This window comes from Anabrus simplex, chromosome 2, assembly GCF_040414725.1.
Source record: "Anabrus simplex isolate iqAnaSimp1 chromosome 2, ASM4041472v1, whole genome shotgun sequence".
Classification (NCBI taxonomy): Eukaryota; Metazoa; Arthropoda; class Insecta; order Orthoptera; family Tettigoniidae; genus Anabrus; species Anabrus simplex.
In genome coordinates, this window is record NC_090266.1 from 926,222,907 (window position 1) to 926,240,379 (window position 17,473).

Consider the following 17,473-nt stretch of genomic DNA (forward strand, 5'->3'; position numbering starts at 1 on the left):
TTTCCTTGTTTTTAATCTCCTACTTGAGGACGACACACAAACCCAGTCCCCGAGCCAATGGAAATAACCAATTAAGGTTAAAATCCCCAACCCGGCCGGGAATCGAACCCGGGGCCCCTTGAACCAGAGGCCAGCACGCTAACCATTTGACCATGGAACCGGACATCTCGCAGCTTCTTTTGGTCACAGGTTGAGAATTAGATAATCGCATACTACGTCGAGAATGGAGCCGGCATAAACAAATGGCGGCGAAGGGGTTAAGGAATTTCTATTCCTCTATTTGAATAAACATTCTGAATCAGTTATCCTGAAAATAATGAAAACACGAATGTCAATGCAAACTTCGCTTGGGAGTAATCATTTTGAAAGTTAATTTAGTCTCACTTAGTGATGAGAGCTTCTAAATGTCTCTTTGCTAAAAAAAATGGCATAAAAAAGGAGTAACGTATTTTCCATGGAAATTTTAGTAAAATTCCATCCCCATGTGAAAAAAATATTTCCGAAATACTTTTTCCTTACAATTTGCGTTTGGTTGCAATGACACAGATAGGTCTGATGGCGAAAACCTAAACTGGATCGAACATCTTACTCTGCTGGGTCCAAGAGTTCAATTATTAGGGTAATAATAATAATAATAATAATAATAATAATAATAATAATAATAATAATAATAATAATAATAATAATAATAATAATAATAATAATGTCCACTTCTGTTGTGTAGTGGTTAGCGTGCTTAGCTGCCACTCCCGAAGGCTCTGCCACGAAATTTGAAAAGTGGTACGAGGGCTGGAACGGGGTCCACTCAGCCTCGGGAGGTCAACTGAGTAGAGGTGGGTTCGATTCCCACTTCAGCCATCCTCGAAGCGGTTTTCCGTGCTTTCCCACTTCTCCTCCACGCAAGTGCAGGATGGTACCTAAGACGACGGCCGCTTCTTTCCCTCTTCCTTGTTTGTCCCGTCCAGTCTTCCCATCCCCACGAAGGGCTCCTGTTCAGCATAGCAAGTAAGGCCGCCTGGCCGAGATACTGGTCCTCCTTCCCAGTTTTATCCTCCGACCCAAAGTCTCACGCTCCAGGACACTTCCCTTGAGGCGGTTGACATGGGATCTTTCGCTGAGTCCGAGGGAAAAACCAATCCAGGAGGGTAAACAGAATAAATAATGAATGAAAACCTACAACCTGCTTTCCAGTCATTAACCGGGTCAGTGATGTAATGAATGAATCATATATAGGCTATTAGTACGATGGGGTCGCCATTCACAAGGTGATTTATTAATGACAGAGATGCTATGAAATGAGAATGGAGAGTGTTGCTGGATTGAAAGATGAAAGGGAAAACCGGAGTGCCCGGAGAAAAACCTGTCCCGCCTCCGCTTTGTCCAGCACAAATCTCACATGGAGAGACCGGGATTTGAACCACGGTATCCAGCGGTGAGAGACCGACGCGCTGCCATCTGAGCCACGGAGGTTCTAACATATTATTATTATTATTATTATTATTATTATTATTATTATTATTACAGTGCGAGTTGACCGTGTGTTTAGGGTCGCGTAGCTGGGATAGGAAATAGTGATAATTCTCTGCTTCACTATAATACTTCCAGCACCAGATTCCAACCTTGGAATTGTGAAATATTAGATTCTTGACGATCAGCTTCCCGAATTTGAACGATATCGATGACCTCGTAAAAGTGGCGTCGCCTTGCTAAGTCCTTGTCTCGAGCCGAGACATCTGCTCGCCGAAGAACGTTCTTCACGTAACACAACAAATAGTCATTGTTTGTGGAGCATTAGTTATGACATTTGAAAATTTAAAGTTAAGCTCACGGTAATATGAGTATAAAAAAATATGGCACCGCTTAGCTTGATACTTTCACGGCCCAGAATAATAGGCATAGCAAATGAAATGAGACAAATAGCTGGGGACGGTTGTCGTTCACTACTGAGAAAAAGGAATAAGGTCTTCGTGAACCGTGAATTTCATCTATAGTTCACACAGCATCAACTCAAAAGAACATGGCACCCATGGCACTGCTTTCCAATGTGAGCCTTCTTCTAAAATGCTAAGAGGATGTTACGTTTTCTTTTCGTTTTTCTCTCTCGAGATACAGTATTTGTGGCGTTAACTACTTCAGAATCAAATCAACCAGAGGTGCTTTTCTTAGAAGCCATCTGAAGAACATACCTGAACATTCCATTATACTCACGTAAGTGGTGGTAGGGAGAGCACAGATGTATATCATGACCAGAAGCACTGCTACGAAGATCTCGCGATGTCTCCCCAACAATCTTGGGTACTCATCACAGAGCGCCGTTATCATGGCCTCCAGCCCACCGAAAGTGCTATCCAGACCTAGAAGAAAACAGCCATTTTTAGAGTCACCCAGTACTAGTCAGAGGTACAGACGGACCTTTATGCCTTCTTATATATATATATATATATATATATACACTGACTGACAGAGCAAATGCAACACCAAGAAGGAGTGGTTCGAAAGAGATGAAAGTTGGGGAAAAAACAGAGACGGCACGGACGAATAATTGATGTTTATTTCAAACCGATATGCAGGTTACACAATGCGCACAGCATCGACTCAGTAGGATGTAGGACCACCGCGAGCGGCGATGCACGCAGAAACACGTCGAGGTACAGAGTCAATAAGAGTGCGGATGGTGTCTTGAGGGATGGTTCTCCATTCTCTGTCAACCATTTGCCACAGTTGGTCGTCCGTACGAGGCTGGGGCAGAGTTTGCAAACGGCGTCCAATGAGATCCCACACGTGTTCGATTGGTGAGAGATCCGGAGAGTACGCTGGCCACGGAAGCATCTGTACACCTCGTAGAGCCTGTTGGGAGATGCGAGCAGTGTGTGGGCGGGCATTATCCTGCTGAAACAGAGCATTGGGCAGCCCCTGAAGGTACGAGAGCGCCACCAGCCGCAGCACATGCTGCACGTAGCGGTGGGCATTTAACGTGCCTTGAATACGCACTAGAGGTGACATGGAATCATACGCAATAGCGCCCCAAACCATGATGCCGCGTTGTCTAGCGGTAGGGCGCTCCACAGTTACTGCCGGATTTGACCTTCTCCACGCCGACGCCACACTCGTCTGCGGTGACTATCACTGACAGAACAGAAGCGTGACTCATCGGAGAACACGACGTTCCGCCATTCCCTCATCCAAGTCGCTCTAGCCCGGCACCATGCCAGGCGTGCACGTCTATGCTGTGGAGTCAATGGTAGTCTTCTGAGCGGACGCCGGGAGTGCAGGCCTCCTTCAACCAATCGACGGGAAATTGTTCTGGTCGATATTGGAACAGCCAGGGTGACTTGCACATGCTGAAGAATGGCGGTTGACGTGGCGTGCGGGGCTGCCACCGCTTGGCGGCGGATGCGCCGATCCTCGCGTGCTGACGTCACTCGGGCTGCGCCTGGACCCCTCGCACGTGCCACATGTCCCTGCGCCAACCATCTTCGCCACAGGCGCTGCACCGTGGACACATCCCTATGGGTATCGGCTGCGATTTGACGAAGCGACCAACCTGCCCTTCTCAGCCCGATCACCATACCGCTCGTAAAGTCGTCTGTCTGCTGGAAATGCCTCCGTTGACGGCGGCCTGGCATTCTTAGCTATACACGTGTCCTGTGGCACACGACAACACGTTCTACAATGACTGTCGGCTGAGAAATCACGGTACGAAGTGGGCCATTCGCCAACGCCGTGTCCCATTTATCGTTCGCTACGTGCGCAGCACAGCGGCGCATTTCACATCATGAGCATACCTCAGTGACGTCAGTCTACCCTGCAATTGGCATAAAGTTCTGACCACTCCTTCTTGGTGTTGCATTTGCTCTGTCAGTCAGTGTAAATGATGTGAGTAAAGGACCGGAATCAGAGATAAGGCTTTTTGCGGAAGATGTTATTCTATATAGAGTAATAAATAAGTTACAAGATTGTGAGCAACTGCAAAAAGACCTCGACAAAGTTGTGAGATGGACAGCAGGCAATGGTATGATGATGAACGGGATTAAAAGGCAGGTTGTGAGTTTCACTAATAGGAAAAGTCCTCTCAGTTTTAATTCCTGCGTTGATGGGGTGAAAGTTCCTTATGGGGATCACTAACAAGGAAACATCCACAATGGTGAAGTCGCCGATCGCGATGAAACTTAGAAAACACATTGAGGTACATGTGAAAACAATGCCAGCATCAATTTTAGGCGCCAACATTCATTAGCGCGTTAACTAAGGGGCCTAAATTTGCGACATTTCAAGTTCCGCGCGATCAGCGATGAATACCTGCTGGCCAATGCTAAGCCGGCACACACACTTCCCGTCTGGAGACACACCCTCTGCACCGCCTTTTACCCTCCAAGTGGTTCTCCCCGGCACGTTCCCCTCCCTTCTCCTCGCGCTTGCCGGCTGCTTGGATGTGGAACGAGACCGGCGCTATATTTTGCTTCTTTACGTACTATAATTATTGAAATCCTTTAAATCACGTTCCGTTTCACAGATAATGATAATAAATAACCTAAACGTATTTACTCATATTTTATGCAAATGTTATATTTTCATTCCTGCTAATTCCGGTGAGTTGTCAATTCGTGGGTACAACCCCGAGTTAAGCACCATCGGGCGTGGACAAACGTGGTATAAGGTACCGCGTCCGACCTAGGCTTAAATTATTATTTACGTCTGAAACACCTTGAAGCTGTCGGTAGTGTCATTTAGAGTGGACATACATATGAAATTTATTAACATAAATATCCTTTTATTTAAAGAAATTACGTGCCCGGGTAGAGGATCTCAATGAATGTAATGAGATGTTGTACCTCGGGATATCAAAATATGGTTACAGGTCCAGACCTTTTTTTCATGTCCACTCAATCAATCAATCAATCAATCAATCAATCAATCAATCAATCAATCAATCAATCAATCAATCAATCAATCAATCAATCAATCAATCAATCAATCAATCAATCAATCAATCAATACTGATCTGCATTTAGGGCAGTCGCCCAGGTGGCAGATTCCCTATCTGTTGCTTTCCTAGCCTTTTCCGAAATGATTTCAAAGAAATTGGAAATTTATTGAACATCTCCCTTGGTAAGTTATTCCAATCCCTAACTCCCCTTCCTATAAATGAATATTTGCCCCAGTTTGTCCTCTTGAATTCCAACTTTATCTTCATATTGTGATCTTTCCTACTTTTATAGACGTCATTCAAACCTATTCGTCTACTAATGTCAATCCACGCCATCTCTCCGCTGACAGCTTGGAACATACCACTTAGTCGAGCAGCTCTTCTTCTTTCTCTCAATTCTTCCCAACCCAAACATTGCAACATTTTAGTAACGCTACTCTTTTGTCGGAAATTACCCAGAACAAATCGAGCTGCTTTTCTTTGGATTTTTTCCACTTCTTGAATCAGGTAATCCTGGTGAGGGTCCCATACACTGGAACCATACTCTAGTTGGGGTCTTACCAGAGACTTATATGCACTCCCCTTTACATCCTTACTACAACCCCTAAACACCTTCATAACCATGTGCAGAGATCGGTACCCTTTATTTACAATCCCATTTATGTGATTACCCCAGTGAAGATCTTTCCTTATATTAACACCTAGATACTTACAATGATCCCCAAAAGGAACTTTCACCCCATCAACGCAGTAATTAAAACTGAGAGGACTTTTCCTATTTGTGAAACTCACAACCTGACTTTTTGCCCCGTTTATCAACATACCATTGCCTGCTGTCCATCTCACAATATTTTCGAGGTCACGTTGCAGTTGCTCACAATCTTGTAACTTATTTATCACTCTATAGAGAATAACATCATCCGCAAAAAGCCTTACTCCTCTACCCCCATTTTGTGTACGCTATCAGCTGTGTCATAACGAAACGAAATCGCGAAAAACAGCAATTATAAACTCCGAGTTAGAAACTGCTGGTATTTCCCGTATTACGTACTCTGGTAGAAGGAATCTAGATAGAATGTTTTTATTTGTGCTTGTATTGAACGATGTATTTATGTTTTGCAGTGAAAGGCACAACACATTTCAATTGCAGCCATGGTTGTCGAACATAAATCAATTAAATGCATAGACAACTTTGATATGAGTATGACATGGAATGATTGACGTAATAAGCAACGTTTTTAAAAAGAAATAAAGATGTGCATTTATATATGCAGTAGATATACCGTAATCACAGGCAGAGCTGTAGTCCTACTTACTCGTACTTTTGCGCTATAGCTGACAGAGGTCTATGTATTCAACAAGTAGCCATATTAAAGTATCACACTACAGTCTTCTGGCTACAATGGCAGTTACATACGTAAAAGTGTACATGGCTATTGTGCGAACTGGTACAACAACAAAAATTTACAAGGCACCACAATAAATGACTCCATATACATTACATCGGGCAAACTCCCCGTCAATAATAGTAAGCAAAAACAATTTATGGTCTATTCGACACATTACAAAATAGTGAAAAGACGACTGAAGCAAAACACAATTAACAACAGGCTCCATACTTTTCTCAAGGGACGTATGCTTTACAACAGTGGTGTTCCTCGTAGAAGTGTGTGACGCACAAGTCCTTTGTACACCACGCACATTTGACAAAACCAGTATTCGGGCACAAAGAACATACCAAGCCAACACTGTCAAAGGAATACACTACCGGGTGTTCGAATTGTCCAGGATGATCATCAAAGTACCCACTGCGGTACCACGAGTACTTCCACATGTTTGTGAATCGAAGAGATGTCAGCTGGAAATGTAACAGTGATTGCAACTTTGCAGCACGATGCCGGTATTCGTAAGTCCCAGCCCGGAATACATTCGTCTGGTGTATGTTTTCCAAATCCAACCCATACACGTCAAATGGCTGACAAACGGCTGTAGCGCCGGCTGGAATCTTCAAAACTTCATTTTCCGTGCCATGAACAAGCGCATTGTGGCCAGAGAAAGAATCTAACAATAAAATATTTTGTCCATCGGGTAAACTTGGTTTCAAGACGTCATTATACCAGCTCTGAACTTCTGCTTTGCCCATCTTTCCAGACGTGGTGCACACGACATGAATATTTTCGTGTGAAAATATTCGTTTCTTAACAAGGGAACCAAAAACGCCATTTCTTTCCTTTAAAGCGATTAGCAACGGGGAGAGTAGCTCACCTTCTGCTGACATGATAAGCATAATCGTGTAGCTGTGCGTAGTAGAGGGAATTGATTGGACCACCGTGCTAATCGACTTTTCTCTTCGGCGCGCTAATGTTCTGCCGGTGTACATTTCCAAATTAAAGCCGCTTTGGTCGCTGTTAAAAACATGTGATGGGCTGTGTAACTGTATTTTTTCTTTTACGTTTTCCACAAACATTTGGGCTTCCACCATAACGTCACTTTCCCTATCAAGTTTTCTCGTTGTTGTCACGGCAGTAATTTTTCGGGATGTGATCCCAAATTTCTTTTTGAAGTCGTACACCCAGCGTGAGGACGCTTTAAAGTCATGGAGTATAAAACAAGAGCAGTCAACTTCTGGAGGAGTGGAAAACGGAATAATCTTAAATTTACAACTGTGCAAAAGTCTACGGTGTCCGCCGAACTGGCACTGTCTTGGCTTTGTCCCAGTTCTGGCTCGCTCTATTCAATATCCTTTTCGGTTTCCTCCGACTGATCAGACTTGTACGTCAAACTTGTAACGTCCTCCAAATAGAGACTGTCACCTTCAAGACAGCAACTTATAAGCTCTGAAAAAAAAAAAAACTAAAATACATGTTATGTGTATATGTATTGACAGGAACAACGGAGAACACAACTGTTCGTTTAAAAACAACGAGAGTGTTATCGGTAATGAAATGAAATGTCGTATGGCTTTTAGTGCCGGGATATCCCAGGACGGGTTCGGCTCGCCAAGTGCAGGTCTTTATATTTGACACCCGTAGGCGACCTGCGCGTCGTGATGAGGATGAAATGATGATGAATACAACACATACACCCAGCCCCCGTGCCGTAGGAATCAACCAATTAAGGTTACAATCCCCGACTCGGCCGGGAATCGAACCCGGGACCCTCTGAACCGAAGGCCAGTACGCTGACCGTTCAGCCAGCGAGTCGGACAGAGTTACCGGTATCAACATATCATAAACCTACAATTTCACATGCAGCGCAAAAGACCACGCTTCAATCTACGTTATTACGGCCTATGTCCGCAGTGTGACATCTCCCCGTGAGCGTCAAAACCTATTTGACAATAGTTGACTGCTTAACACTCACCCTCAATCGCGTCATAAAGCTGCAGCTCCCGAAAGTTCAGCGGAACTTGAAATGTCGCAACTTTTAGGTCCCTTAGTTAACGCGCTAATAAATGTTGGCGCCTAAAATTGATGCTGGCATTGTTTTTACATGTACCTCAATGTGTTTGCTAAGTTTCATCGCGATCGGCGACTTCACCATTGTGGATGTTCCCTTGTAAGTACACGCACGCACATTAATGGTGTCCCGACATAAACAATCAACAGTGCCCCACTCCAGTACTGAAAAGGAGGGGAGAGAGTAAAGGGATAGTGTTGAAGGCCACTCCAGTACTGAAAAGGAGGGGAAGGGAATGAACAGGGAGTGCTGAATACACAGTGTGTGTATTCCGGCGTTATACTGTAACATTGTAATAAGATGGCTCCTATCCTATCGCAGGTGAATCGAGGCCGAATTATTAGCATGTGGGAGGCTCACATAATCCCCCAAACAATAGCAGAAGCAATACCATGCAGTCTTAAGACAGTCTGGAAATGGATAGAAATATGGCAAGAACAAGGTGAAGAAGGATTGGTAAACCCAATATAACGCAGCTACAAAACATTCCTAACTACTGTAGTATAAAATACTTTTCGGTTAAAAACCTCCTTTACCTCTTAATACTGTAATTATCAGAGTAGGTTACTTTTTAAATTGTTTATGTTAAAATGCTATTTGTACGGGGCGTCGACCTATAGAGTTCTTTTGCCCCTACTTGCACAATATATGAACCTGCATGTAATTGGAATTGCGGAAGTGTTGAGTGTTGAATGTGAGGAACGTTAAGGACGACATGAACACGCAGTCCCCAGGCCAGGGATATTAATCATTTACAATTAAAACCCCCTGACCCGGCCGAGAATCGAACTCGGAGCGGCCGGACGCGGTGCCCCGTACACCGCGGGGCCGGACGAGTAGGTAACCTAATACTGTACTTCAATACATTCGTCACTGTGCCCATTTCGATCACAACGAAGTCCTGTAGCGGGCTGTCTGCATGCAGTCCATGCAGCAATGCGTTAAGCGAGAAGGTGAGTCATAGTGCATTCGACACTACCCCTTCACTCTCTCCCCTTCTTTTCAGTACTGGAGTGGGGCAGTGTTGATTGTTTATGTCGGGACACCATTAATGTGCACGTCTGTACCTAGGTGTTAATATAAGGAAAGATCTTCATTGGGTTAATCACATAAACGGGATTGTAAATAAAGGGTACGGATTTCTGCAAGTGATTATGAGGGTACTTAGGGGTTGCAGTAAGGATGTAAAGGAGAGAGCATATGCATCTCCGGTTAAACCCCAACTACGGTATGATTCCAGTGTATGGGACCCTCGCCAGATTTACTTGATTCTAGAACTGGAAAAATTCCGAAGAAAAGCAGCTATACTTTTTTTCTGGGTGATTTCCGACAAAAGAGTAGCGTTACAAAAATGTTGCAAAGTTAGGACTGGGAAGACTTGGGAGAAAGGAGATGAGCTGCTCGACTAAGTGGTTCTGTCCCAAGCTGTCAGTCGAGAAAAGGCGTGGAGTGACATTAGCAGACGAATAAGTTTTAATTGTGTTTCTAAAAGTAGGAAAGATCACATTATGAAGATAAAGTTGGAATTGGAGACAAATAATTGGGGCAAATATTCGTTTATACGAAGGGGAGTTTGGGATTTGAAGTATTTACCAAGGAAGATACTCGATCAATTTCCAAATTCTTTGCAATCATTTAAGAAAAGGCTAGGAAAACAACAGACAGGGAATCTGTCACCTGGGCGACTGCCCTAAATGCAGATCAATGTGATAGATAGATAGATTGACTGATCAGAGTTTGCAGGATGTCAAATGTGAAGTTGAAATTCATCTCAGAGGTGACAACGTCAGCAGCACTGTCCGTAAGAAGTCATGACAGACTTTATTTCAAATTGGAGTGCTCACTTACATGCTACGTGTCACTGAACTATATAGACTTAATTTCTTATCATTATTATAACAATACCATAAAATACCTCTGTTGGGAGGTGGTAGTATAATATAAAGAGACGTGTGTGTTATTATGTATTTATATTTGCAATAATCCTAAGAAGAAATTAATAATACCGTCGCCTTCTAGCTTGACTGAACAAATCTCTGTGAAGAAATTTTATTAAATTTCAACTAGTTACGTTTCACGATAAAGATCCTTTACAAACGCTGTTTTGCGAGAATCAAGAAGTTTCTTGGAACTGTTCTTGACAGTAAAGATTTGATTTATTTTTGTGTGTGAAATCTGCCTCAACGTATCGTAACACACTTTGTTGATTTAATTGTTTTAACATATTTTTGAGCTGGGCTCAGTGGCTCAGTCGGTGCTAGCGCTGGCATTCTCAGCTCAACTTACTAGGTTCGATTCCAGCTCAGTCCGGTGGTATTTGAGTGTGCTCATATACGCCAGCTTTGCGTTGGTATATTTACTGGTACTTGAAAGAACTTCTGCGGATTTTCACGAAACACCTAAAAACTGTGGCTGAATTATGGGCGCTCGCAACGGGGGGCAAGGGGGGGGCACTTGCCCCCCCCCCTGGAATTCTAAAGATGTTGATGTTCAATTGTTTAATATCATACTAGATTATTTCATAAACTGAAATTACTGACAGTCAGCTAGCATATGTTATAACTGGAAGTTTCTGTAAACAATTTAATGTTGCTGACGTTATATTGGTTTTTATATTCAAGAAAATTGTTAATGTGCCCCCCCCCCCCCCTGGAAAAGATCCTGCGGGCGCCCATGTAGAATAGCATTCCTTAACTGACGCTGTCGATTGGATTTTATGGAAGGACTTTTCCACATCTAGACATATCACTTCATCAGATCCTATGTCTTAGGTTCACAATATTTTAAGTCTCTTAAAACACTAAGTTCCTTTGCTTCGCATCTCTCCTTTGTGACTCATCACTTTCGGGTTCTCGTGTTGATATCAACAGCCATTTAAGAACCTAAATACGTTATGGAGAGCACAAGCTTCAAAAAGTACAACGTTTTCGCAAATTAACTGTAAGTATGTGGATACTTGTAAGTAATTGATTTGGCAATGAATGTGTCTAAATATAACCTTTATGACAGAATGGTATTTCTCCATCTGTATCAGCGCACGACTGTATCGGATATGTTTAAAGGAGACAAAAATAACTAATTAACAGTTCTTGAAAGTCAACTGAAGTTCTTTATTCTCTTAGGGGTTAAAATTAGTTGTTAAGATTAGAAATAGTCCCTGCCAAATCTGACAAACAAAGTTTTAGCATAGGTTAAGTTATGCTAACATGTTGGACGACGAAAGGGGTCCTAAACTTTTCAATTACTATGGTCATAATATATGGTCATAATAATAATACAGATTGAGTTTACCTTGCGGTTAGTGTCGCGTAGCTGTGATATTGCATTCGGGAGATGGTGGATTCGAATTCCTCCGTTGGCAGTCCTGAAGATGGTTTTCCATAATTTCATTTTCACACCAGGCGAATGCTGGGGCCGTACCTTAATTATGGCCACGACCACTACTTTTCCAACTCTAGACCATATCCATCCTTCCATCGCCGAAGACATTCGATGTATTAGTTTGACGTTAAACCACTAGCAATAATAATAATAATAATAATAATAATAATAATAATAATAATAATAATAATAATAATAATAATAATAATAATAATAATAATAATATCGCAAGGCTTCTGTTCTTGAAATTCAATTTTTCTGAGTTGACGCATTTGGGCGAATAGCGTGACATTTTCTTTGTTTCGTTCTAGTACACAGATCGTGCCACTTTAATTACCTGAAGTCAACACCTTTATTAGAACATTCTAAGCTCTACATAAACGGGATAGAACGTCAAGATTAATTAGCCGAATAAATACCTAACGTGTTAACAAGAGTGCAGTCATGATCAATAATTCTTGCTGTGAACTTTTCTCCTCTTGAAAAATCCACTGAGGCTGGTCAGGATTGAACCCGTGATTTTGAACATCGGAAGCAAGCGCACTAATTGCTCGAACTCTGGTACCGCCACCGTCACTTTTACTTACTGAAATACATTTAAAAATCTGAAAAGGAATATTTACTTAAATATTCTACGTGTTTATTAGAGTTAAAATAATATTCAAGGCATTATTTTAGATTGAATGTGAATGCAAAGGGGGAAACTACTGCGGATTTTTATGTTATACCTAAGTGAAAAATATTTACTTTATAAATGTAGTAAATATCAGTGAACGGTGTCAATATTCATAAAATATGTAGCAATATTAACAAATTTACAAGAATGTTCATGTAATGATGTTATGACTTATGGTTATGATGTAGGCTATGTATGTTGGGTATTCAGCCCGAAGAATGGTTTGATCCTCTACAGCTCCACCAAAGGCTGTCATAGATAGCCCAGGCATCACTGAAGGGGCATACTAGGGAAATGAGGTAGTTTCCCGCTGCTTTCTTAATCGAGCCAGAAGTTGCTATTGGACATCAGCCTGCCAAGCCCACTGAAATGCATGCACCAACCGACCCTATGAGCGATATTTTCATACCATTCATAACTGGGACTGGCTGCATAAGGAATGGTTTTACTAGCATCGCTCATACCTCGATCACTTTCATATTGTCAAAGCCAAGGATGAGGCTGATACAGATCAATGAAGGTAGGAAATTGCTGTAGCCCATACCAGAAGACATAGTGCACTGCAAACACTACATGTCGCCAGCGAGACAATAAAACTCTTTTAAATACCTCCATATTTTACCACAAAGTTATCGTTCTTGCTTTTGATAATTTAACTAGTCTAATGTTTTCTCCTTTTTACAGTAAGAATCTTTACTTATTAAATTATCAAATTAAAGGAATAATCTAAATACATTAAAATAACATTAAGCACTGTAAATCGTGGAGTGTATTACTGTATTGCACAATTTATTGTCGTAGCTGATTTCCTGGAACTATAGCATGGTAATTTTCTGTTGCCCTTGAACAGATAAAATTAAAAAATATTAAGACAATAAACGTTGCAAAATAAGAATAATAATGTTGATATGCACAAAAATGTTATATTCTTCACATAATAATATGTAAAATATGTAATATTGTTAAAAATATGTGAAACGAAACCTTAGCATAACCATATCAGAACCACAATTCGTCGACATTTTTCATCTTCAGCTTTCTGCAAGTAATATGTAATAAGTAATATGTAATAAGTAATATGTAATGTATGGAGTATGTAATTACATAACAACCTGGGCCTTAGTGATAAGCATGAGGTTTAAAGTTAATGGCTTGGTTAAGATTCCATCTGCTACTAACAGAGTTTGGGTGGATAGATATCCCGCCCCGACAAGTACCTCAACAGAGGAGGTGACTACGTTGAAATATACTCTCAGAATGTTTCTATTTTGAAGTTAATGTTCAGAACATATACAGTAGACTATACATGCAATACACGAATTAGGAACGTTATTTTCTGACTTTTCGCACATTACAGGTAGACAAAGCCTGCCAGACACCACAGAGCAAATTACACTTATCAACAAAAAATGACTTTCGGTGGATATCACGGAATCCAACACACTTTTCTTTTTTGCTATTTGTTTAACGTCGCACTAACACATCGAAGGTTTTCGGCGACGGAAGGGTGGGAGATTGGGAAGGTAGTGGCCGTGGCCTTCATTAAAGTACACCCCCAGCATTTGCCTGGTGTGAAAATAGGAAACCACGGAAAACCATCTTCATGGCTGCCGACAGTGGGGGTTCGAACCCATTATCTCCCGAATGCAAGCTCACAGCTGCACGACCCTAACCTCACGGCCACTTGCTCGGTCAACGCACGTTTTAAGACAACTGAAATATGTTGATTCAGAATATGCAAATCATTTGTCTCTATCACCCGCCGTCCTTGAGATATGCAACATCAACCATTTACATGTGTTAAATAGCCTAATGTATCACGGAAACCAACTCATAGCCAGGAGTTTCACTAGACCATTGATTACTACATGGAGTACTAATGAACACGGCTTTAGCCAAGATTCGTTCAAATGCACCACATGGCACTTACTGGATTTGTCTGTTACATAGCAGCACAAGTAACCAAACAGATTTTGTTGAATTTTTGCTGCCTCTGGACGCCGTAATGTCCACTGTCACTGAAAATAAAGATGCAAATGAAAATGTTCGGAATTTTACGAAAAATTACGAAAAACAATGAAAACAATAACTGTCGATAAACACTCGCTCTTCCATGAAAAATACAACTTTGTCAGCATCTTCAAAACCTGACGTGATAGAGCAAAACGGTGTCCACGTTTGAAATCAGCATGAAAATCTGCACTAGAAACAGTTAACATCATGTCCGATATCTACCCCTTGTAATTTAGTGTTATCAGACAGTAGATGAGCTGGTAGCCACCAAGTTCCTGATAATTAGTTGAAAACAACGACAATAAATATTATCAATACAACTACTTTTAGTAAAAAAATATCCAGAGATTTTTCCTAATGCTCTCTCAGGTACAATACTTTTAGATTAGTTTGGCTGTGTTTGGGGAGGAGAGAGAGAGTTTTACAGGGCAACTGTAATAATGTAATCTAACGTTACACACCCCCACAGGCGCACTGTAACTAGTTGTTACAGCTTTGTTCCGTGCGGTTCGAGTGGGTAGCTGTATCGGATTTTGTTAGAGAACTCACCCCCGCTAGAAAAAGACTACACTCACCATCACCCAAAATGTCAGGCAGGAAAGGTAAGGTTTTGCGTGATGTGATTAATGAAAGGAATATGCCATTTTTTGCTCTTATAATATCTCCCAGTCTTTCCTGAATCCAACCATATACAATAAGTACATGTTATTAATGTTTTAGGGCCTTTTACAGCCCTAATCTTAAATATCTGCAGAACTCTGCCACGCCCCTTTATATGTCAAACTTATTTAAACTTCATAATATTTCCTGAACAAGTCACTTTGGGGCAACAAAGGTAATTTCTATGCAAAAATAGTAAATTTAACTTTAAAATGTTGGCTAACCTGCACGATGTTCATCTTTCTCCACATCAGTAATAAATAAACAACAGTGTTGATCACAATAGTTTTTCTTAAAAGATAAGTAGTAAATGTTTCCATAGATATGTCGAGGATTAGGAAATTTAGTGCTGGCAGGCGCAAGATCTACGGAAAGAGATTTACATCTAAGGAGCAAGAAACACAAATCAGTGCCAGTAATGGTTCTGGTAAGAGTGAGGTTAAGGTGCAATCAAGTGCTTCAAAAAAGAAACTGAAATATTTGGACGATTCATGCAGCAGTAACTTTAGTGAATAAAGGATTCCAAACATTAATCCTGGGTCTGTGATAATTGAACTGAGTGTTGTGTGCACTTTACTAAATAAATGTTTAAAGTGTAAATATTGTGACAGTGAAAGTAGTATTGAGCTGCTTGAAGATGTAAATAGTAGAAAGGGTTTAGCCTCAAAACTTATCATAACTGTATGTGCAGTGTCTGTGGTCATGAAGAATCTGTAGGCCTATATACCTCAGGGGTAAATAATAATGAGAGGCTTTATAATGTGAACACAAGACTAGCCTATGGTATGCGGTGTATAGGCAAAGGGTATAAAGCAACACAAAGTTTCTGTGCAATTATTGATTTTCCTCCCCCTCCTCGATTTGATCGCTACAATAAAGTGTTACTAGGATGCCTTGAAGATATAAGCAGCATGTCCTTAGAAAAAACTGCTGTAAAAGAATCAGTGAAGAAAAATGATGGAAATTGTGATATAGCAGCTGAATTTGATGGAATTTGGCAGAAAATGGGCCATACTTCTCTCAATGGGGTTATTACTGCTACCTCCCTTGAAAGTGGTAAGGTAATAGATGTAGAGTGCTTGACCAAGTATTGCTCTGGTTCAGTGGCGGCTCGTGCTGAATAATGTTGGTGGTTCTGCTCTGTGACGCCTAGTCCATTGCAGTAAGTGTAATAGACAAATCTAAATTCGTATTGCACACGGAAAATGTCAGCTGAGCTCGTGTGAATCCTTCCTCCAACCCCGCGGAAACGCTTTACTCCATGTCTTATCAGTGTGAAGTTCTCGAAAATGTACCGAAATAATATAGGTAGACGTTCATCTCAATTTGTAAGACCCCGATTTCGAGGGACATCTACAATATAAATAACTGACTTGTACAAAAAACAACAATTAAAATGTTACAAAAAATAAAGCCCCTCTTCCGCTTATCGAAAAAAAAAAATGTTGACCTATCCACTCATTCATATTTACAAAGGTTCCGAGACCTGCATACATCTTTGGCAGCCGGCTTTCTTAATGGAGGGGGAACACCATCTAATGGTACTAGCGTTTCTGTTTTCATTTTCATGACTGCCTAACTCGGAAGAATTCACTACAATTACGGAGAAACATAGTCATGATTACTGTATATACTTGTAGGCCTAAGAACTCGCTCATTCGCTTCGTACGAGAGAATATTTTCGGTCGTTGGATAGAATTTTGTTGAAGTCCTGGTCATTTACACCAAAGACAGACAAATATACATACCCCCAATCATAAGGTACGTTGTTTGAAGACTTATCATGGACAGTAAATTGATTTTGTGTTACTTAATCACAACCATCCACTTTTATCACGCATTTATCCTGTATTTAAGCTGTTTGGGGTTTCTTTCTACTGAACAGAAGCATCACAAATATACTGTGGTATCTGAGGATGCTGACATGTAAGAATTTTAAACCATATCAATATCCACACAGTTTTGTAAGTTCTCTATTTACACTGAGGAGTACACTGGAGTGAGCTTTTTCAAAACAGCTGAGATTATAACATGCTCGCTCGCTGCAGAGATTCTCTCACGGACGGTGGCGCTGTCTAGTGTATTATTTACTAACTCCATGGTCACGGGAATAGGTCAGACGTACTGCAAGCAGCACCTCCTAGAGGTGTAGCTGCAAGGCATGCAGTTCATACAGAACCTTATGGGCGACCCTTAGCCACCTATCGGAAGAAAGCTGTAGTTAAGTGTGCTCGCCTAATGTTCTGCCGGTTCTGTCGTTCACAGTTCTAAACAGGGTTGCCAGATCAGCAGCAACTGTATGGGTATCGATCTTTGGCTCGATAAACAATCAATATGAAGGATGGGATCGCTAATCG

The 17,473-nt window shown here is 41.4% G+C and overlaps 1 protein-coding gene across 1 annotated transcript in view; it reads right to left on the reverse strand.

Moving 5' to 3' along the window:
• SerT (Serotonin transporter) overlaps positions 1-17,473 on the reverse strand; it is a 1,090,530-nt gene that overhangs the window by 75,501 nt on the left and 997,556 nt on the right. Inside the window, exon 10 of the mRNA XM_067141695.2 lies at positions 2,209-2,354. Coding sequence (XP_066997796.2) covers positions 2,209-2,354 — 146 coding nt within the window. The remainder of the gene's footprint in view (positions 1-2,208; positions 2,355-17,473) is intronic.